This window comes from Callorhinus ursinus, unplaced genomic scaffold (assembly GCF_003265705.2).
Source record: "Callorhinus ursinus isolate GAN/ISIS: 27379988/994484 unplaced genomic scaffold, GSC_fseal_2.0 scaffold38, whole genome shotgun sequence".
In the NCBI taxonomy this organism is placed as follows: domain Eukaryota; kingdom Metazoa; phylum Chordata; class Mammalia; order Carnivora; family Otariidae; genus Callorhinus; species Callorhinus ursinus.
This window is the reverse complement of record NW_027397100.1, coordinates 13,420,311-13,443,272: the sequence shown is the minus strand read 5'-3', so window position 1 is coordinate 13,443,272 and position 22,962 is coordinate 13,420,311. Positions and strand designations below refer to the sequence as shown.

At 48.2% G+C, this 22,962-nt stretch overlaps 1 protein-coding gene and 1 long non-coding RNA gene across 4 annotated transcripts in view; one reads left to right on the top strand and one right to left on the bottom strand.

The window, feature by feature from the left end:
• Positions 1-22,962, bottom strand: part of LOC141370569 (uncharacterized) — a 51,754-nt gene that overhangs the window by 10,314 nt on the left and 18,478 nt on the right. The window lies entirely within an intron of this gene.
• The window catches only part of HCK (HCK proto-oncogene, Src family tyrosine kinase), a 38,929-nt gene that overhangs the window by 6,260 nt on the left and 9,707 nt on the right, over positions 1-22,962 (top strand). The window contains exons 2-10 of one of the 3 annotated variants that reach the window (XM_025876241.2): positions 8,589-8,706; positions 11,254-11,293; positions 11,646-11,745; positions 12,534-12,632; positions 16,659-16,762; positions 19,431-19,580; positions 19,897-20,049; positions 21,499-21,678; positions 22,825-22,901. In XM_025876241.2, the coding sequence (XP_025732026.1) occupies positions 8,590-8,706; positions 11,254-11,293; positions 11,646-11,745; positions 12,534-12,632; positions 16,659-16,762; positions 19,431-19,580; positions 19,897-20,049; positions 21,499-21,678; positions 22,825-22,901 (1,020 nt within the window). In that variant the 5' untranslated portion in view covers position 8,589. Of the gene's footprint in view, positions 1-8,588; positions 8,707-11,253; positions 11,294-11,642; positions 11,746-11,843; positions 11,968-12,533; positions 12,633-16,658; positions 16,763-19,430; positions 19,581-19,896; positions 20,050-21,498; positions 21,679-22,824; positions 22,902-22,962 lie in introns of those variants that run through there. The other 2 variants (XM_025876242.2, XM_073880583.1) reach the window with 2 other exon arrangements.

Genomic DNA, 22,962 nt, shown 5'->3' with positions numbered 1-22,962 from the left:
GATGATGGATGGCAGCTGAGGCCATTGGTCAGTTCCACTCTCTGCAGTCGGAGATCTGAGAGGCCCATCTTCGTGGCCGCCACATCAGCTGCGGATAAAGCCATGAAGAATACAGCTGGGAAGGGCTAGAAAGTGATGAGAGTTGACGGTGGGTGTTCCTATTCTTTTTTTTTTTTAAGATTTTATTTATTTATTTGACAGAGAGAGACACAGCGAGAGAGGGAACACAAGCAGGGGGAGTGGGAGAGGGAGAAGCAAGCTACCCGCCGAGCAGGGAGCGCGATGCGGGGCTCGATCCCAGGACCCTGGGATCATGAACTGAGCCGAAGGCAGACGCTTAATGACTGAGCCACCCAGGCGCCCTGGGTGTTCCTATTCTTAACCAGGGTGATGAGGGAAGGCCTCTCAGAGCAAGTGAGATCTGCAAAGAGACTTGGGTGACGTGAAAGACACGTTTGGGGTGAGGAGCATTCCAGAAGGTAATATGTGCAGTGGCCCTGAGGTGGAAGCATGTTTGGGGAATTGAGGAATAGCGAGAGGCTAGTATGGCTGGAAAGGAAACATCAAGGGAGGATGACAGGACTGCCGGGTTGGGGGAAGCCCCGATCATGGAGCCTTGTCAGCCACAGAGGGGTCTTGGGCTTTTATTCCAAGTGAGATGGGAGTCCCAGGAGTTGTTAAGCAGAGGAGGCATATGACCTGATTTATATTTTAAAAGGCTTGCTGGTCTATAAGAGGCAGAATGGGGGTTCAAACCCGGCTCTTTGTGACATCAAATCGCATCCTATAGGTTCCCAAACTTGCCTGCCACCTGCTTACCTTAGAGATAAAATTATCCTAAGGAGGTTCACAATTGCTCTTCAACTCTGGACTTGAACAGGTGACCCGGAGGTAACAACGAACATGCTAGGAATTGACTACATGTTTAGAACAAGTAGTTGACACACACGCATGTCAGAGCCAGCCCTCTGGCCGAGTCAGGCGAATGACCAGAGGTCTTGAGTTCCTCTTCAGGGTGTTGCTCTGTCACTTGCTGTTGTGTAAACCAGGGCACAACACTCACCCTCTCCAGGGTTGCTGGTCCACCTGTATAATGAAGGTCTCTCCAACCCCTTCCTGTTTGCACAGTCCAAGTTTTGAGCTCTTTGATCAGAAAGAAGCTGAGGGTCAGGAAAGGCAAGAGATGAGGAGTCAGGGGTGAGCCCCACATGTCCACTAGGAATAACAGTCATTTGGGCGTTTAGGTGTTTCATTGAGAAAACAGTCAGCGAACCAGAGGAAGGGAATCCGTAGGGCTCTGCACACCTGGAAACTCTTCCGGAAACTGTCCCTGATGGGGGAAGACATTTTCTCCACCTGCATGGCTGAGCTGTACTGAGAAGGGAAAGTTCCTCTAATTGGACAGTCTTGAGCCCGGGGCCCCTGGAGGTCTGCCTTCCTAAACTTCCGGTTTGGGTTCCTCAGCCTCATCCTGCAGTTCCCCACTGTAGCCTCTGGGGTTGACCCCAGTGGAGGATGAGAGGCAAGAGAGCTGGTTTCTCATTCTACCTGCCACTGACCACCTGGGAAACCTCTCTGTCGTGGAGTTCCATTTCTCCATCTGTAAAATGGGCTCTTAATTCTGGTCCTGCTGACTTCAGCCAAGTATGGTCAGGCCTGTGGAAGGTTGAACACAATACATTTACTCCATAAGTGTATAGGGAGGGCCTAATACATGCCAGACACTTTCTAGGCATGATGTCAGTGCCATCAGCTTCTTGGGGTCCACATTCCACCGCATCCTCACCTATTCTAATGGATCTAGTACCCCTTCTCATCCATCAGAACCTACTATCCATGAAGTCTTTGCCATAAGCCATTTACACTTAGGTATGAATTACAATCCCTGGTAAGAATTTCCTCTGCACTGGGCAGCACTCTTTGAGGTTTAAGCGGGGCAGAAGTCCAACTCAAACTGGCCCATGCAGGAGAGGGAGATTTTTGGGAAGTCCACGAACACATCCGCTTCAGGACGGGCTGCATTCAATGGCTTGCGAATCTGTGTTTTCTCCATTTCTTGGCTCTGCTTTGCAACTCTTTTCCAGCCAAAGGCCAATGGATGACTCTTAATGTCCAGGATGGAGTCACGTGTCTACCTCTGCTTCTGTTACTACAACTCTGCTTGGTCAGACTTGGTCACAGACACCTCCCCCCCCCCACACACACACATACCTATAGCCGGAGGTTGAAGTCAGTTCTACCCCAATCCATGAAGTGAGGATGAGAGAGAGGTGGTCCCCAAAGGGGGACTGGGGAGCTGTTCTCAGAAGAAGGGGGAGCAGAGACTATGCAGGAAAGAACTATCATCCAACATCTTGCTTCATATTTGGAGAAACTGAGGCCCGGAGAGAGGTTGGGGGTTGCCTGAGCTCACACAGTGAGCTTATGGCAGAGGTGAAACCAGAATCCAGCGCTTCTCAGCCCCAGCCCTCACAGGCCTCTGCTTGAGCCAAAAAGGTCCTTGAAAACCATCTCCTGCCCACTCCACAGGATGCCCAGGCAGCACCCTGGCCTCTCCCCCTTGGGTTTCACTCCGACCATGCAGGAGGAGTCCCTGAGGCTCCACAGCCTGCATGGGGACCTTGGGAAGCACCCGGGGCAAATAAACTGACCTTCCTCATTTCCCTCCCATGTAACGCCTACAGAAGCTGAGGGGGCAAGAATCGAGTTTCAGTTTCCAGGAGCTTCGCAGTGACCTGAGGAAGTGTCTTTGCCAGAGGTCAGCAGTTCTAAGCTAGTCTGGGACCAGGCAAACAACTTCTGCTCTCAGAGCCTGGTTCTGAGTCACATTAGATAAGAATCATGCGTTCAGAGGTTTTAAAAAGCTTTTCACATCCCTGCTACCCAGGACCTCAGGCCGCGCCTGAGAAGCAAGGGCCTCCTACTTTACAGGGCAGAAAATACAGCTTGGGGGAAGTGATCTACCGAAGGTTACATGGCCAGCCAGTGGCAGAACCAGGATCAAAACCCAAGTATTCTGACCCCAAGTTCAATCCTCACTCCACTACATTAGTGGATCTCACATTTTAGGGTGTATAAGAAGCTCCTGAAGAATTATGAGAAATGCAGATTCCAGGCCTTCATCCCCAGAGACTCTGCTTCATTCAGTCCCGATTGTAGCCCAGCAAGAAGCAGTGAGGACTATTTGGGTGCGAGCAGTAAAAATCCGATTCAAACTGTCTTAGACAAAATTGAGAATTTATTTGCTCATAAACCGGAAAAATCCTGAGGTTGGCAAGTTTCAGGCATCGCTGGATCCGGCTGTTCACACATGTCTTCAGGAATCACTCTGTCTCCATTGCTCCGCTCTGCTGACCTCTGTGATGTCTTCACACTAAGACTGTGCCTCTCTTCATGATGTCAGAATGACTCCCAAGTGCTCCAGTTCCCTACACCTACACCTACACCTACATCAGCTTATCCTTATAGAAATAGAGTGCCTTTTTCCTAATTTTCCCAGCAAAATCCCAGGGCCAATTCTGATGGCCTCAGTTGGGATCACATACATACCTATAACTGAATCAACCACTGCTGGTTGTCAGGGGGAACGTGGAATCCTCTGATTGGCCAGACCTGTATCAAGTTGTCAATGCCTGAAGGCAAGGGAGGGGTTAGCCTCCTGAAGCTCCTTGCATTGTGTGGAAGAAGGCTGGTTTCTTTTTCTTTTTCTTTTCTTTTTTTTTAGATTTTATCCATTTATCAGAGAGAGAGAGAGAGAGAGAGAGAGAGAGACAGGGGCAGGCAGAGGGAGAAGCAGGCTCCTTGCTCAGCAAGGAGCCCGATGTGGGACTCGATCCCAGGACCCTGGGATCATGACCTGAGCCAAAGGCAGACGCTCAACCGACTGAGCCACCCAGGCGTCCCAGAAGGCTGGTTTCTCAAGGAAAATCCAGGTGGTGTTATCAGAAGTGGGATGGATGCTGAGGAAGCAAGAGCAAATAGTGTTCACTACTTCTCAACTAGAATGATCACACAAATCATCTGGACCTTGTTGAAATGCACATTCTGATTGGGGGCAGGCTGTGATTCTGCATTTCTTTTTTCTTTCTTAAAGATTTTATTTATGTATGTATTCACTGGGGGGGAGGAGCAGAGAGGAAGGGAAAGGGAGGGGGAAAGAATCTTAAGCAGACTCCTCGCTGAGTATGACCCAGATGCAGGGCTCGATCTCTCAACCCTGAGATCATGACCTGAGCTGAAACCAAGAGTAGTACGCCTAACCAACCGAGCCACCCAGGTGCTCCTTTGGAACATTCTTGACTTTCCCCAAATCTTGACTGAAATCCTCCCCATTCTTCAAAACCCAAATGTTATCCTGCTGTTCATTATTATAAACAGGTTGCTTTTTCTATGACCGTATTAACATACACATGTTAGTAGCAGAACCCAGATCTATTCATTTTACAAAAATGGCTTGATATTATATATCTTTTGAAGTTTGTTGTTTTACTCATTAAGTATCTTGGCGCTCTTTGCATGGCTTTGATTGTCTTTGCCAAAATATAACAGCTTCTTTGCGACTTTGGAACATAACTCTGTATGCTCAGTCTTCCCTTTTCAACTCAGTCCCTGGGACGGGAACCATGTCCTGCTGCTTTTATTTTGGACTGATTACAGGCTCTGGGCATGCATTTATTCACTAACTGTGATTTAAGCTCCTACTATGCGCCAGGGAGATGCTAAGCCAAGCACTGAAGGACACAGAGGGGAGTAGGAGCAGCCTCTGCTGTGCTGCAGTGATGGAAACGTTCTGGGTCTGCGCTGTTGCGTTCAGCAGCTCCCAGCCACAGGTGGCTATTGAGCACCTGAAACATGGCGAGTCCTAAGGGAGACGGGCTATACCTGTAACATACACCCTGGGATTATAAGACTTAGTGTGCAAAAAACAAGTATAAAGTATCTCATTGATAATTTTTTTAACATTTAAAAATTGTATTTATTATTTTTATTTTTATTTTTAAGTAGACTCTCGGCCCAATGTGGGGCTTGAACTCACCACCCCAAGATCAAGAGTCGTACACTCTACTGACAGAGCCAGCCAGACACCCCTCATTGATAATTTTTATACTTTTATAAAAATTATGTTAATAATTTTTGACATGTTAGGGAAAATAAATGTACCTTAACATTAGTTCACTTGTTTCTATTTACCTGGAAAAATATGTCTGTAGAAATTTTTAAATTATATACATGGCTCCCATTACATTTCCAGGTCTGGTAGTCACAAAAATGAGCATGTCTGAGGCCACACCATGCCAAGCAGAGGAACAGTTCTCCTGGTTTAGGGGGACAGTCACATTTTATACAAATTTGACTCCTGCCAGTATATAACTTTTTTTTTTTTAAAGATTTTATTTATTTATTTATTTATTTATTATTATTTTTTTTAAGATTTTATTTATTTATTAGAGAGAGAGAACACATGAGAGGAGCGAGGGTCAGAGGGAGAAGCAGACTCCCTGCTGAGCAGGGAGCCCGATGCAGGACTCGATCCCGGGACTCCAGGATCATGACCTGAGCCGAAGGCAGTCGCCTAACCAACTGAGCCACCCAGGCGCTCAGTATATAACTTTTTAAAAATCATATTTTATTGTGCAAAAATTGAACTAATGGGAACTCCCTATTTTCAAAAGTCAACTTCTTGGGGCGCCTGGGTGGCTCAGTCAGTTAAGCATCTGACTCTTGATCTCAGCTCAAGTCTTGATGTCAGGGTTGGGAGTTTAAGCCCCATGTTTTCTTCGGGCCTACTTAAAATAAATAAAGTAATAAAATAAAATAAAATTCAAATAAAAAGTTAACTTCTTAAGTGTTGCTGTATCTCTAAGCTCCTGGGTCAGAGGAATTGCAATCTGTGTTTGCTTTATCCTGCAGGGCAGGTCCACGTTTGCTAGTAAACAGAATTGGTTATGGTTAACATTTCTGTAGTGTCTGCTCTGTGCCAGGAACCTTTACATTTATCAACTCATTCCGTGCTCACCACCACCCTGTGCGGTAGGACCCCAGCGTCCTTTCTCAGAGGTGGCCTTGGATCATGCATATCAGCATGAGGACTGCAGAGTCCTGTCACCCAGGACCCTGTGGCCCTCTCGAATATGTAAATTGCTGGTATAAATGAAACTCAGTAGGTGCTCAGAGAAGCAGAAGGAGCTGCCCTGCACCACACAGCAGTGTCCTTCCCAGAACACTCTTATATAATCAAAAAAATATGAAAAAAAATGAAATGTAATATGATTGTATGCCATACAGAACCACACAATATGCTGTCTTATTTCCGGAACTGTAATACCCATTTATCACAAGTCAAAGAGAGGTGTTTTAAATGCATATAAGTACATTATAAAGCAGTGATTAATTGTGATAATTTTTCAAATTAATGATGCAGCACTCTGGGAGTCTGAAGCAGTTCCTTATTTTATTCACAATAGGCAAATGAAGCAGAAACCGCTTAAGTCTTGAAGTGGTAAATTGTTGCCAATTCCCACAAGGACAGACAAAAACATCCTTGTGAATAAAAAGAATCTTTTTTAAAAAGTAACTCCCCAAGCCTAGAAATATGGATTTTTTTCCTTAAACCACAAATGTGTGTTTATTTTAACAAGATAAGTATAACTGAGTTCTGATTTAGAAGAGAATTGCAATTGTGTAGAGCTGAGGAAAACAATTACTCTCTCATGTGGCTGCTTATGGCTCATCTTCTCAGCAAGTACATGTGAGCATTTTAAGAGAAGAAATAAAACATTTCTGCCACTTTTGCAATTAAGTTTTGACTCTGATCTGAATAAACATGTTTTCTTTAAGTATCTTTAAATTTCACGAACCCATCGACAACGTCTGTCAGCTTTACCTCCAAAATGTCCCCCTGAATCTGTCCATTGCTTACCTCCCTGGTGGTCACCACCCCTCGGCCAGGCCACCATCATCTCATGCCTGGACTCCTGCAGTGGCCCAGGTTCCCTGCCCTGCCTCCTAGAGTCCCTACTCCACCCAGCAGCCATTATTTGAAATGCAAATGAATCCCATCATTCTCCTGCCTAAAACTTTCCAGGTTTCCCATCATCTTTAGAATCAAATCCAGATTCCTCCTTGGCTGTAAAAGATGTGGCAGCCTTTCCCCAAACCACACTCCGCTTCCCTGCCTGTGACCTCCAGCCACACCAGCCTCCTTTCAGTACCTCATTCTCTCCAAGCACATTCCAGCCTCAGGGCCTTTGCTCTTGCTGTTCCCTCTGCCTGGAACATTGTTCCCTCACCATGTTACATGACTGGCTCCTTTGTGCCATTTGGGTCCCAGCTCTGACGTCGCCTCCTCAGAGAAGCCTTCCCCAATCACCCTGTCTGAAAAAGCCCTGCACTGTTGTTTCCTATCACATCCTTAATGATTGTCTTCACACTTTTCACTAAATTTACCTTGTTATGTATTTGTTTACCTGTTTATTGTCTGTGTCTCCCATTCATCCCCAGGGTGAGCTCCATAACGGCATGAACTCGCTTATCTTACTCATGATGTAGAAGAGTGCTCAGTAAGTCTTTACTGAGTAAACAAAGGAATGAATGACCAAATAAACTTATGAGAGAAAGAAGGAAGAAAAAAAAAGAGAGACGGAGGGAGGAAGGAAACTATTATAAGGCAGTTATAAAATGATACAAGGAAGATGATGCCTTAACTATTATTTAGCTAGATTGTTTGAGCCATATTATGTGACCTCATCTTGGTCATTTAATGGTAATAAATGGTAATAAAGGGGCGCATGGGTGGCTCAGTCATTAAGCGTCTGCCTTCGGCTCAGGTCATGATCCCAGGGTCCTGGGATCAAGCCCCACATCAGGCTCCCTGCTCCTCGGGAAGCCTGCTTCTCCCTCTCTCACTCCTCCTGCTTGTGTTCCCTCTCTTGCTGTGTCTCTCTCTGTCAAATAAATAAATAAAATCATTTTAAAAAATGGTAATAAATACAATAAAATGGTAATTTATTACATAATAATAGTGTAGTTTCACTTTACTGTTTGCTCTGAGTCCCATGCTGTGCTAAGTATTTCCCTGCCTACATGTTTTCTCATCCTTCCTACACCCTGAGAGTATGTTTTATTATTATTATCCCCACTTTGCTGATGAGGAACTGAGACTGGGGAGTAGGGTGAGTGATGAATGAGGTGTTGGTGGGGTGGAGGGGTAAAGTGTCAACTCAAGGCTTTCTGATCCCTGAACTTGTGGTAACTACCACCCGCTCTGCTGCAAGGCTCTGCATGTTGAATTTTGATCATCCTCATGATTTATTCTCTGAATAAACTCCCTACTGCAGGGGTCCTTGGCAGCATGACTATGACAACTTGTCAGCTCTGTGTGGGTATGTGGCAGACAAGGACATGGGGAAGCCCAGAGGCGGCAAGGGTGGACTGAGTGGGCTTGGCAGGGGCGGTGGACGGGGGGTAGGGGGAGACAGGGTAGGGGAGAGGGAGCCAGCCTGAGGGCAGGGGACCTGGAACCCAGCATCTAGGACTCCCTGTGTGGGGCTCTGGGCAAGCCAAGCTCACTTCCCTTATCTCTGATGCAGGATGGGGTGCATGAAGTCCAAATTCCTCCAGGACAGAGGCAAGGTCTCAAAAACCGAGCCCAGCACCAACCCACACAGCACTGTGTATGTGCCAGATCCTACGTCTGCAAGCAAGCGGGTGAGTGGGGCAAGAAAGGGGTTCGGCCGCCTGAGGGGCTGCCCCATGCTGTCCCAAATTGCCCTAACAGCCTCCTGTTTTCCCAACTGTCAGCAGGGTATGTTTGGGGTGACACGGAGCTGGCCCGTCACCAACAGTGTACCCTAACTCTCTGGAATACATCTGCACCAAGGACCTGGGGCAATGACGTCACTCCTCCTTGTCTGGCTGCCCAGGCCTTGGCACCTCCGCCCAGGCTCCAGGGACCAGGTCCTGGTGGGCAGGGCAGAGGCCCCGAGCCTGGGCAGTAGCACAAGCAGTGCTGAGAGTAGTCAGTGACCTGACCAGTAACAACAACAGTCAAAGCAGCGATGGTAATGGTAGTATTAGTGCTATAGCAATAACCGTAGTAACAATTGTGCCAGCAAGATCTGCAGCAGTATAAGGGCAAGCGCAGGTGCAGTAAGAGAAATGGTCATACCAGTAGAGGTATTTGCTTACTTATCCTCTACTTACTCGGGGCTCACGACGGACCACGCACTGTCCTAAGTGCTGTATGGTGTTATCAACACCTTAAAGCCTCACAGTAATCCTAGGTCTCAATTTTTGTTACACAGGTGAGACACAGAGTTTAATAACGTGCTGAAGTCTGTACGGGTAGTGAGGGGTAGGGTCAGGATTCAAACTTGGGCCGTGCAAGCACCAAAGCACGAGGGGTGGGAGCAGGAGAAACAGAGGCGGAAGGCAAAGGCTAATGAGGAACCGCAGTCAGGGCGGTACTCGTGGTGATAATGGGGCTCATAGTTGCCACGGCCGCAGGGCCCCTGGGACTGCAGCCATGACAGTGATAGAAGAGAGGCTATGGCAGTAACAGGAACAGAACCAGGAGTGGTGGTGATGATACTAGAGCTGCAGGAATGGCTGTAATAATCTTACCATTCTAGGAACACCTGCTATTTTCTAGGCACTGGGGTGAGGTGCTTCTACATCGTTAGTCCTCACAGGAAGCTGTGAGGCAAGAGTTATGCCACCGTGACTGTGACTAAGGCTCAAAGAGGTGAAATGCCTCCCAGGGGCCACACAGCTGGGAACAGCAGAGCTGGGTCTTTCTAACCCCGAGGCAGGGGTGCTTTCTCCTTCCTAGGGCAGGCCCTTAGAAAGTTCTTCCTCAGATTGAAGGAGGCCTATTGTCTCATAACCCTGACTCCTTGTTCCCAAACCTACCCCTTAGTCCCACACCAAATACATCCACTCCCTTTGCCCCAGGACAACCACTAGAGAATGAAGGCAAAGCTCTTATCCCAACCCACCCATTCCTTCCAAATAATCTTTTCACGCGACATGGGTTCCTGGCCTCTCTCCATTCTGCTTGCCCTTCTCCAGGCATGATGTCTAGAACAGGGCTAATTTTGGGAATGCGGGGGGGGGGGTCAGTGGAATTGTCACCTCCCTCCCTCTGACACATGACCTCTATTAATACATCCTGAGATGATATGAGCTTCTCACACCAGTGATGTCCTGAACTGACATCCTAAACCCTTAGTCACTCATAGATGTGTTCTCTCTCCTAACCTGCATGGCCCTGGGCCCTTTCTGTGGCTAGGGCTCCAGCTTCTCCGAGGCCCTCTTAGCTTGACACCAGTGGGAAACAGGGTTTTCTCCCACCAGTTTTTGGCTGTCTCCTGAGCATCAGATTTAAGGGATGCTATTATCGGCCATTTGTCGTTCTCCTGCAGGGCATTAGTTCAGTGGTAAGTTCCTCAGAGAAAGGGTTCCCAGGCCAAATTAGTTTACAAAATACTGGGCAAAACAGGCTCCTTCCCTGTGGGAGTCCTCAGAGCTTTATGAATCTTAATGGGCTTTGTGGATCTCCCCCCAAAAAGACATACTTCTCATTGTTTCCCACACCTGTTTCTCTAAGTTTACTTACGTGTGCAACATACAAACACATTCCCCTTGAAAAGAAAAATCACAAATTACAGTGAAAGCTAGTTTCTTCTGACCAATGTCCTGCTCACACAGAGTTTGTGTCCACAGAACGTATTTAGGATGTGTGTGTATGTGTTCTCTATGGATCGTGTTTCTCATTCTGAAGAACTGGGTTTGTTCACTCGCCAGTGTATCTTTAAGGACTAGTTGTGCTGGGAATGAAGCTCCACTTCCCTGAGGGCTGTTAGAGTGCCATCTGTAGGCATCAGATCCCTTCTGGATGATCACTTAGGGTCCTTCATATACATAATGGAGGCTTTATGCGTGGGACATGTTGGTAGACCTACAGCTCCTTCAAACATATCTTAGAAAACACTGATCTGGACCAACCCCCTCACCATATGTCAAAGGAGGCCCCCAGTATGGCCAAGGCCAAGGCCACAACCCAAGAGACCTGGATCTTTGTGGTGTCCCTCATGGGCTGTGTGACCTCACATATGTCCCAAGCCCTCTCAGATCCTCCACCCATGACACACAGGGCTGGGATGAGATACTCTTTGCTGTCCGTTTTGACACAGACCTTCTGTGGCTCCTCACACACTTTTAGATTCATCCCCTTCTCCCATTTCTTCCCCACAGCGTCCTGACAACAGCAACAACCCACCAGGGTCCACAGGTGGTAAGTATTTGGCAAACATAACGTGGTGGAGTCTTGTGTCATGGAGAGGATTAGGTTAGGTGCTTAGAGATTAAGGCAAAAATCCCAGTCAAAATCACCCTTGCAAATCCTTTAAATTGCTCCCAAAGTACTTTGTACAGGCTATTTTGTTTCTATTACACTGTCTACTAATGCAAACCTTTAGCTTTAAACTCTAGAATTGCACCCCACATGGCAAAATCCTTATTTATACCATGAAACAGACATGTCAGTGGATCCAGGGCTGGGTGCCAGTTGTTGGGATAGGAAACACCCAGAGCCATGGTGGTGCTCAGATAAAGCCTCACCATCCCGCGTGTCTCTTTCCCAGCAGGTCCTGATGACATCATTGTGATTGCCCTTTATGATTATGAGGCCATTCACCCTGAAGACCTCAGTTTCCAGAAGGGAGATCAGATGGTGGTCCTGGAAGAGTGAGTCTCTATCCCACTCCTAAGACATAGCTACCTCCAATACTCAATCATGCTCTCTTCTGTGTTTCAATAAAGAACCTGATAGACTATCTTATACTAGAGGGTAAATGGCCGATAAGAATCATAATAGAGGATGAAGGGTTTGCTGTTAACCTGGATGAGAGCCACAATAAAGGAGCTTGTGTACTTACTAGCAGTGCACATCCAGGCAACAATGAACAGGTGAAAGTGCTTTCTCAGGGAGGCCTTCCTCGGGCTCCTATAATTAAGCTACAGGTTTATCTATAGACCAGACCCTGTGGAGGTACCTTTGCATTCAGAAATCTCTGGATCTCGAAGTTTCCTACCTCCAGTCCCCTACAGTCTTCACCATCCGTGTAGTGTCACTGTGAGCTGGGGCTCAAGAATGGGAGTGGTTATGCTTGGTCACACCACTCTCTGTGGTTGTTGGCCCACAATGAGTCTGCCATGGGCACAGGACCCCATACCCTAAGTATGGACCACTGCAAGTCCAGGGGAAAAGTGGGGCCAGAGACCTAGGGCTGTGGGCTATGAATGCAGGGATGGGGCTTGATTCTAGACCCTCGGATGCACAGTGCGGACTGTTATAAATATCCCTACCCTAATGATGGAGTGCGTGCTGGGGGCTGGGACCGTGGTGACCCTGCCTCTTACCCTATCTGCTTCCTGGATTTGCGGGGGAGGTATTCTAGGCCACGGGTGGGGAGCCCAGGAGGACCAGGGGATTCCCTCTGCTCCCTGACTCCTTTGCTCTCTCCTGTCCTCAGGTCTGGGGAATGGTGGAAGGCTCGATCCCTGGCCACCCGGAAAGAAGGCTACATCCCAAGCAACTATGTCGCCCACGTTGACTCTCTGGAGACAGAGGAGTAAGTATTCCATTTTTCCTGCCCCACAGAAGGAAGTATGAGCTAAATCCGGTTTGTTCCTGCCTTGGGGCTCTTGCACTCACTGTCTCCCCTGCATGACATACTCTTCCTAGGGGCTCTGCTCTTGCCTGGCTCCTTCTCGCTCTTCAGGTCTCAGGCCACCGCCCTGTCTAAGGCAGATCCCCTGTGGTCCTCTGTCTCTCGTGGAGACCTGTTTTGTTCCCTTCTGAACACTTCTCGCTAGCAAGAACAATCTTGTTTCTGTGGTTGTTCACACATTCACTGCCTGCGTCCCCCACTAGGTGGGAGCATTTGAGGACAGGGACCTTGTCTGTCTGCCAGTGCATCCTCAGCACCGGCCGGCATGCAGTAGGTGCTCAATACGTATTTGTTGACTGAAGGATATGGTCACGCCAAAGAGGGTCTTCCGAGAGGCGAGCCAGCCCACACCTGGTCAGCCATCCCTCATTTGGTTCATTCAGCAAATATGTGCCCGCCCATCACCAAGCCCTGTGCCAGAAAGGGGACTGCAAGAACCAGTCAGGCATACCCGTGCCCTCAGAGAGCTCCCTACAACACGGCAGTCTAGGCTGCAAGTTCTCCTCTGTGTCTAGCTTGACTCTGAAAACCTAAACAGTTATAGGGCATTCATGTATCCGTCCCATCACCCAACAGACATTTGTTGAGCATCCAGCAGCCCTGTTCCAGGGACACAAGGTGACCCAGGGCTCCTCCCTGGGGATGTTCACAGCATGGTGGGCGAGATTGGCAAGTGAAAGGATGGCCAAGCTACGGGGCGATGGCAGATCCCATTCACAAGCAGCCATTCAAAAAGTTAAGAAATGGCCGTCCCTATGGTTTTCTCTCTTCTCCCTCCTCCCTCTGGCTCAATGGTGTTGAGGGTTTGAAATGCTGACCTATCAAAAATTAAAATGTTTGGGCTTTCCCTATCTTAAAGTCATGCCCTTCTTAGTGCACATGAAACCTCTTTGCTGTGTGAAGTGTCCCCTCTGTGGCCGTGAGGAAGGCCCCTCTCCCACCTCTGACCCTTCTGTCCTGGACCACCCCCTAGCACACCCCCTACATGCGGCAGGCGGGGCTTGGTTCCTTCTTACTCCTTCTAGGCTTTCTCTTGGGGCATCCAGTGCTCTGCTCCCAGACTCCAGGATCTGAACACTCACAGAATGCCCACACCCCAACTTTCCCAGCAGCCTTAGAGGAGGTACCTGCTGGTGGTACTCCTCAAGGCAGCATACTTGCTAAACGGAAAAGGCAGGGTGCAGACAACATGTATTATGGGCTATCATTTGTGAACAAAGGGGATAACCTCAATGGTCGTTCTCAGTCTTGAGTGCATCACCATCACCTGGAGGGCTGGTTAAAATGCTGGTTTCTGGGCCCTGCTCCTCAACTGTCTGATTCAGAATTTGCATTTCTAACAAGTTCTCAGGTGAGGCTGTTGCTGCTGGTCCAGGGACTCATCTTGAGAACCACTGACCTAAATAGACATTGGGCTTGCCGAGTGCACTCACATGTTCTTGAGTCTGCATCAAGGAACTGCCAGCAGAGGGTGCCTTTGGGGAGGGTGGTCAGGGCATTGAAAAGGAAGGGGGCGGGGAGGAATCTTACTTCCTGCCCCTCCTTGAAGTAGACCATACTTTGTTTCAAAATGCAAATAGTGGGGAAGGACATAGAACAGAGTGAAAAGCCTTCCTTCCATCCTATCCCCAACCAGCCACTTCCCCTCCCCAGAAGCAACCAGTTTCTTATGCGTCTTCCCAAATGCTTAATACCTGTGCAAGAAAATACATATATCTCCCTTTATTTTACACCAGTGGCAGATACTACACACACTGTCCTGCACCTTCCTTGTACAGGCGCAGTGTCCATCATGCAGACGCCCTACCGTCCCCTCTTAGTGGTCACTGAAATCACTTCCAATCCTGGGCTATAGTGATTCTCCTTGTGTATCTGTCATTTCTTCCTTGTGCAAAATCCCTAGGATAACTTCCCACGGGTGGGATTGCCAGGGAGACAGCTCTTACTGTGTACCCTGTTATATTGCTTGAATATTTCACCATAGCACAAATCAGTTCAAAAATGAAAGCGGATAACAGACACATGAAAAAATGTTCGTCATCATTAGCCATTAGGGAAATTCAAATCAAAACCACATTGAGATGCCACCTTACACCAGTTAGGATGGCAAAAATGGACAGGGCAAGAAACAACAAATGTTGGAGAGGTTGTGGAGAAAGGGGAACCCTCTTAACACTGTTGGTGGGAATGCAAGTTGGTACAGCCACTTTGGAAAACAGTGTGGAGGTTCCTCAAAAATTAAAAATAGAGCTACCCTCTGACCCAGCAATTGCACTACTGGGTATTTACCCCAAAGACACAGATGTAGTGAAAAGAAGGGCCATATGCACCCCAGTGTTCATAGCAGCAATGTCCACAATAGCCGAACTGTGGAAAGAGCTGAGATGCCCTTCAATAGACGAATGGATAAAGAAGATGTGGTCCATGTATACAATGGAATATTACTCAGCCATCAGAAAGGATGAGTACCCAACTTTTGCATCAACATGGATGGGACTTGGAGGAGACTATGCTAAGTGAAATAAGTCAAGCAGAGAAAGTCAATTATCAGATGGTTTCACTTATTTGTGGAACATAAGGAATAGCAGGGAGGACATTAGGAGAAGGAAGGGAGAAATGAAGGGGGGGCAAATTGGAGGGGGAGATGAACCATGAGAGACTATGGACTCTGAGAAACAAACAGGGTTTTTGGGGGGGGATGGGTTAGCCCGGTGATGGGTATTAAGGAGGGCACATACTACATGGAGCACTGGGTGTTATAATGGATCGTGGATCACCACATCAAAAACTGATGATGTATGGTGACTAACATAACATAATAAAATTTAAAAAAAAAATGAAAACAGAGAAGGCAGGTGGCCAGTGTCCCATGGTGACGAAGAGTGTGGGCTCCAGAGTTAGATCGCCTGGACTTGAATCCTGCCTCCACTACTTCCCAGCTATATGACACCAGTCAAGTAACTTGCTCTCTCTGTTCCTCAGTTTCCCCATCTATAAAATGGGGATAATAAGGGCCATGATTCTATACAGTTGTTGGGTGGATAACAAGAACTTGATGAATGTTAGCTGTCTTTCTCCCCCAGTTGATACAGAGGAAACAGAGGCCCAGAGAGGGGAGTGACTTGCTCAAAGTCACACAGCAGATTTGTGGCAGGTGCAAGGCCAGCTGACCTTGGGTCTGGGACGTTTTCCATTATAGCATACGAACCACTCCTCACCCTGCTGAGGGTAGGAATGGATTTGGCTGCTGCTGCAGCTTGAGCTTTTCCACTCAATATCCCAAACATTCATTCAGGGAGAAAAATGAAAAGGTCCAAGTATAAAATTATTGAAATCTCACATTTTAGCTTGAAAATTCATGTTGACTTTGTATTCAACGTTGCACACACAGAAGAGGATACATTGTAAAGTTTACAAAGTTCAGGCCCCTACTCACATGGACATCTGAGACCCTGAGAGGATGCTCATGTGTACCTCTGAAATTGGCGAAAGCAAGATTTTGACCACAGTTGGTTAAGACGGCTGTATCTTACCAGTTTTTCTATCCATCACCATATCTCTCACATTGGGCGGCAATGGAATGACCCATGGGCATTTTGTATTTGTAATGCTGTACTCCTTTTCTTTAAAAAAAAGTTTTTCTTCTTTTTTTTTTTTTTTACAGTTTTTTTGGGGGAAATCTTTCTTTTGGTATTATTTTTCTTAAAGAAAGCTCCCCAAACTGCATAAGTTTCCATCTCAGCAAACTGAATTCACTCCTGGTAAATGTCTGTTTCCGTATCAAAAGAATGGTTATTTTTCCCAAAAGAATCTTGTGGGAAAATCGATGCTACAGGAAGCCAGGCTCTCAGTCTCTTGGTACCCAGTGTAAGCGGGACAGGACCCCCTACCCCAGGTTCACATGCTGCTCCCGCCCCTCTCCACCAGGTGGTTCTTCAAGGACATCAGCCGGAAGGATGCAGAGCGCCAACTCCTGGCCCCGGGCAACGTGCTGGGTTCCTTCATGATCCGGGACAGCGAGACCACCAAAGGTGACGCCAGCCTTGCCCACCCTGCCCCACCCTGCAGGGGTACCCCAGGCATGACTGGCCACCACTCTCCTGCAAATGCCCCGGGAGGGCTGAGCCACTCACCCAGCCCACCAGACTGCCAACTTTTCTCCTGCCCTTTGCTCGAGCCTGGTTTAGGTGTTCTCAGGCTCTGTAGTTCCTGGTTGTGTCCCTGGATGTAGGCCCAAGTGGTTGTGGACCCCGAGAAACAATATTCTGTTGAAGCTTGACCTTCACTAGCTTATATTACTTAAAATACCCATCACAGTGTATCTTGTCCAGAAGCCTGATTCCCCCTCCTTCCATAAGGAAGGGGTAGACCAGGCCACAGGAAGAGCCCCAGGTCAGCCTCCTCTGAGACTGCTTAAACTGGCTCTTTTGAGGTTTTTTGGAAGTTTTGATGTTGGCGAACTACTTCCTGAAATTCCGGGGCTTTCTGCTGGGTTGTCACCCAGGAAGGAAGAACAGTACCCAAAAACATCACATAAACTAGCATCTGTTGAGGCTAATTTTTCCAAAGGAATGGATGTCAAGAAGGAGTCTTGTGATTTCAGACTTCACACGTGGAGGGCACCTTAACTAATATGTTTGGTCTCAAAGCTGCTTCGTTCAGATTAAGCAAGTAAATTGCATAAAATGTGACCTCACAGTATCCTGAGCAGTTTTGGAGACATCCATCAAAAGCATCTGCATGGCCTTCTCCTCTACCCCTAGATTTCTGAATTGGTCAAGCCCGAACGTGGTAGGCACTCACCATCACTGTTTCAGGCCAGTGCATATTTAGGCTTATTTCCTCCCACACAACAAGGCCCCTTCCAAACCTCAGGGCAAGGCAAATAGGACAAAAAAGGCAAAGCTGTACACAGTCCCCAGCTTCTCCTCTCCAGCTGCTCCCAGGACAGCTGGGGATTGACTGAGCTGGTCCATCCTGAAGATAGTGGCAGGGGAGACGAAAAACAACCCCAGCCCTGAAGGGCAGGAAGCTGAGCCTGGTTCGCTCTCACAGGTCCCCCCAGACGGAGGACCCAAGGGACCAGTTTAGCCAGTTTAATAAAACTGGCACCGTGAGTGCCCTGAATCCCACCCTGCTGCTTCTCGGATTCTACCCCAACCCCATCTAGTATCAGTCAAGCCAGCCTCACCTTGGCCCAGCAGAGGGGCAAAGAGTGGGGCCTGGCGCCAGCTGCCTGGATTTGAATTCTGGCTCTGCCACTTCCCAGCTGCATGACTACAAGTCAGTTAGTTCACCTGCCTGGACCTCAGTTTCCTTGCCTCTGAAATGATGGTGATCTAAAACCTTGACCTCGTGGGGTTATTCATTCACTATAAAGAATAACATAATGCCTTATATTCATACAATTACAATCCGTTTTTGTGACAATTATTCATATTCACTCACAGTTTATTTGGACGAAGTTCTTAGAACAGTGGCTGGCATGTCTGGTCAATTGTTATTCGTGCAAATTTAAGCCTCCTCAAAATCCTATGACATAGTACTCACAGTGCACGTAGAGCAGATGAGAGACAGAGAGGCTAATAGCGTGCCCAATGACGCACAGCTTGCAAATGCAGAAGCATGGTCAGGGACTGAAAGACTTGTGTGTTTCTGGTCTGTGTGATGTCATGCGCATTAGGTTCCTATTACTGCTGTCACAAATGACCACAAATTTCGTGGCTGAGAACAAGATAAATTTATTATCTTACAGTTCTGGAGGTCAGAAGTCTGAAATTTGTCTCGCTAGGCTCAAGTCAAGGTGTCCAATGGGCTGGTTCCTTCTAGAGGCTTCAGGAAATAATCTGATTCCTTGCCTTTGTCAGCTTCTAGAGGCCATCAGCATTCCTTGGCTCATGGCCCCTTTCGCATCCCTCCAACCTTGTGTTTCCATCTTCACCTATCCTACTATTGACTTTGACCTTCCCACCTCCTCTTATAAGGACCCTGTGATTCCCTCGGGACCACCTGGACAACCTACAACAATGTCCCCATCTCCAGATCCTTAAGGGGATCACATCCCCCAAGTCCCTTTAACCTAACAAAGTCATAGGTGCCAGTGATTAGGACATGGACATCTCGGGGGGGGGGGGCCTGTTGTTCAGCCTACCATGACATCTAATGTTGACATTTACATTTCAGTGTTTACATTTCAAGAGTCAGAGTGCGTTTGTTGTTGTGGATCTTTTTGTTTGTTTCTGAGTAACCTATTTACCAATCTGATGTGGTATCTTGGCTTTTGTGATAGATGATAGATGATAGATAGATTGAGATAATGAAGATGCTGATGAGAGCCCACATGTGTTGAGTGTTCACACCCTGAGTGCTTTACAGCATTACTTCTTCTAATCACCAGGCAATGTGATGAGGTATGGAGGTATGATGACCAACCCCATTTTACAGATGAGGAAGCTGAGGCACAGAGCGGTGACATGGTCACTTATTCAGGATCTCACAGCTGGACATGGAGGAGACTGGATGAGAACCCAGAGAGCCTGACCCCACAGCCCACTCTTCCCCTGCACTCCACTGCCCCAGTGCCCACACGGTGCCAGCAGTGGCCTTACAGGGGTGCCAGGAGTGGGCGTCAGGGTGCTGACATGAGGTGGCGGGGCTCTGAGATCTCACTCCTGAGGGGTTTTTCTCTGGCCCTTGCAGGAAGCTACTCTTTGTCTGTGCGAGACTATGACCCCCAGCACAGGGACGCAGTGAAACATTACAAGATCCGGACCCTGGACAGTGGGGGCTTCTACATCTCTCCACGGAGCACCTTCAGCACCCTACAGGAGCTGGTGGCCCACTACAAGAGTGAGTCCTGCCCGGGGCTGCATCCCAACCAGGGTGGACCCGTCTCCCAGGAATCCTAGTGAAGGGTGCACTGCAGCTTCTGAGGCCTGCTGAGCTCTTCCTGACCCTCCCCAGACAAATAGCTGCTTTGAGTCTCTGGAAGGCTTAGTCCTGTTGAGCAGGAGGGTCGAGGTGACATCTCATCATGCTCTGTGCTCATGTCCCCGATAGCGGTAACCCATTGGAACACTGGCCACAGGCAGTGGACCGGGCAGGGAGGCCTCCGAGGGGAAGTCTCTGGCTGGCTGCCCTCGACTGACCAGGGGCTGTGTTCCAGAGGGGAGTGATGGACTCTGCCAGAAGCTGACAGTGCCCTGCATGTCCGCCAAGCCCCAGAAGCCGTGGGAGAAGGATGCCTGGGAGATACCCCGGGAATCCCTCAAGCTGGAGAAGAAACTTGGAGCCGGGCAGTTTGGGGAAGTCTGGATGGGTAAGGACCCAAGGCCAGAGGGTGAAGGGAGGGCCAAATGAGGGAGGTCATTGCTTCCAGGAACAGCTGGAGGCAAAGTGGGGATGCCACCCAGGGTGGAAGGGAGATTTGAATAATAACTGTAAAGGAGCAATTCCTGTGATAGCAACCACATTATCCTGCTATGCAAATGCTGATTTGCCTTTGAGGCCAGGTTTGTTGGGGTCCAAATCTCCCTTCTGGGAAGGAGGAGTCCCCTTCCCCTCCCTCGTATGGAGCTGGGACAGTCCACCAGTTTGGGGTTGAGATCGTCAGAGGCGTCTTTGGATGATGGAAACTAAGAGTGGGGAAATGTAGTTTAGAGATTTTTCAGGTACGTTCAGTGTTGGTAACTGATGAGCAAGCTGCTCTGAGCACCTGTCATGTGCCCAGCACCACGCGAGGGCATTGTGGGGCACGAAAAAGGCATGCACCACCCTGCCATCCTGCCCCTAATAACTTGAGAACAGCAATGCCTGCTTTGCAGAATGCGGGGTAGGTGCAATGCCTGGCCCAGTGCCTGGTGCACTCCACCATGTTCCAAGTGGGAATGAAGACAACTTACAGAGATGCAAACAATTCAGTCAGAAAAAATAAATTTAAAATCCACACATTTCAACTACATTTAAAGAGACCCTGCTATGTGCCAGGCATTGAATAAGAGAATGTGGCAGAGAAATTATAGAGAAGAATGTAAAGTGGATCTGAGTGATAAGGTTGGAAAACTAAAAATATTATATAAAGCCTTAGACTCTCACTACAGGAAGACCTCAAATCTAGATTTGAGCTTCCTGGCAGCCAAGGCAAAAAGGGAAACACAAATGATTATGAGATTTACAAGATCAACAAGATGAGGCAGGGGTGGGGTGGGTTGAGTCCCTGTGGTTGGAGGGGGAGCCGGTGCTTGAGACTGACTGATATGCAGGCTGGTTGGTGCACAAAAGGCAAGGGGGAGTTTGGTGGATGATGAAGCTGTCAAGGTGGGCAAGGCCAAATCCTACAGGGTTTTGTGGACCATGATGAGATTGGTCATTTAATTGACAGCAGTGTTGTGATTGAAGCATTTTAAGCAAAGATGGTGTGTGTGTGTATGCACCAGGAACAATCTGAGTGAAGTTTTGAGGTTATTCTTGAATCCCCACAACAGCCCTTGAAAGGCAGTGCTGATCATTTCCACTTTGCAGATGAGAAAACCGCAGTTCTGAGAGGTTTAGTGACTTGCCCAAGGGCACACAGCTAGGAAGTTGTGAACCAGCCTTCTAACCCACATCTTTCTGAGGCCAAAGCCTGTGTCTCCCTTCTCCTCTCTGAGGGCTGAGATGAGCAGGGAAGGAGTTCTGCAGGAAGCGGTTCTGCAGCGGGGCCTCCCAGGGCCATGGGGGAAGGAGCAGTGGGTTCTGACCACCTTTCGTGTTCCCTCTCCTGCTCCAGCCACCTACAACAAGCACACCAAGGTGGCCGTGAAGACAATGAAGCCAGGGAGCATGTCTGTGGAGGCCTTCCTGGCAGAGGCCAATCTGATGAAGACTCTGCAGCATGACAAGCTGGTGAAGCTGCATGCAGTGGTCACAGAGGAACCCATCTACATCATCACGGAGTTCATGGCCAAAGGTGCTGCGCTCTGGGCACTGGGGATACAGGCATTGGTTCATACTGGTCAGTTGCACACTCAAAGGTGATCCTGACATGGTTCTTGCCCTCCAGTATGGCCAGGAGCTCTTCTGAGAAGTACTCATTGAACTTGAGTACTAGGGCCTTGACAGGCAACGGCCCAGCCCTCCTGGTTAATGGGGTGAAACCATTTAAGGGGATGCCAGGAGAAGGGGAGCTCACGGGGCTACAGGAGAGGGGAGTGGGTGATGGCAGGAAAGGCTTATGGGTTTAGGACAAGCCTTCGAGGCTGGGGGCAGCTCTGTGCCTCTCCTGCGGTCTTCCGGGTCTGGACCAATGCTCTGGAAAAGAGAGTTGGCAAAGCATTCCTTCCAGGTTGCCCCCACCCTGCCCCCCCGTGATCCAAGATTTCCCAGGGGTTTTTTTTTTTTTTTAAAGCCACCACTTCACCACCATCTTCAATCCTTGCCCATTTTTCGATAAACAGAAACATCTCACACAACCTCATTGGGTGTGAATTTGAAATCTCAAAACGCTTTTCATTTTCTAAATGCACAATTACGCCGGCGTCAGGAAAGCACGCCCCCCACCCCCACCCCAGTCATCCAGGTTCAGAAAGCTATCTCAGTCAGAGAAATTGTGATTGCCCCCATCCAGTAATCACAGTCATTTTTAAAACACCCAAATTCTAGTTCCCAAATATTAGGAGTGGTAAATAAACATTCTTATTTAAATCCGTCACTTTTTAAAATTTTTTAAGATTTTATTTATTTATTTAAGAGAGAGAAAGAGACAGAGACAGAGCATGAACAGGAGGGAGGAGGCAGAAGGAGAGGGAGCATCAGGCTCCCCACTGAGCAGGGAGCCCAAAGCAGGGCTTGATCCCAGGACCCTGAGATCATGACCTGAGCAGAAGGCAGATGCCACTCAGGCGCCCCTATTTCAATCCATGACTATGAGCAATTTTTTTTTAAATTTTTTATTGTTATGTTAATCACCATATATTACATCATTAGTTTTTGGTGCAGTGTTCCATGATTCATTGTTTGTTCATAACACCCAGCGCTCCGACTATGAGCAATTTTAACCATAAACCAAGGGAGCCTGAGTACTGAGTACTATGTGTTGCTTCCCCTCCCCCCACAGGAAGCCTGCTGGACTTCCTGAAAAGTGCAGAGGGCAGCAAGCAGCCATTGCCCAAGCTCATTGACTTCTCAGCCCAGGTAAGAGTCTAAGGGGGACATCGGGGGGGCGGGGGGAGGCAGGAATTCAATGATTTATTTA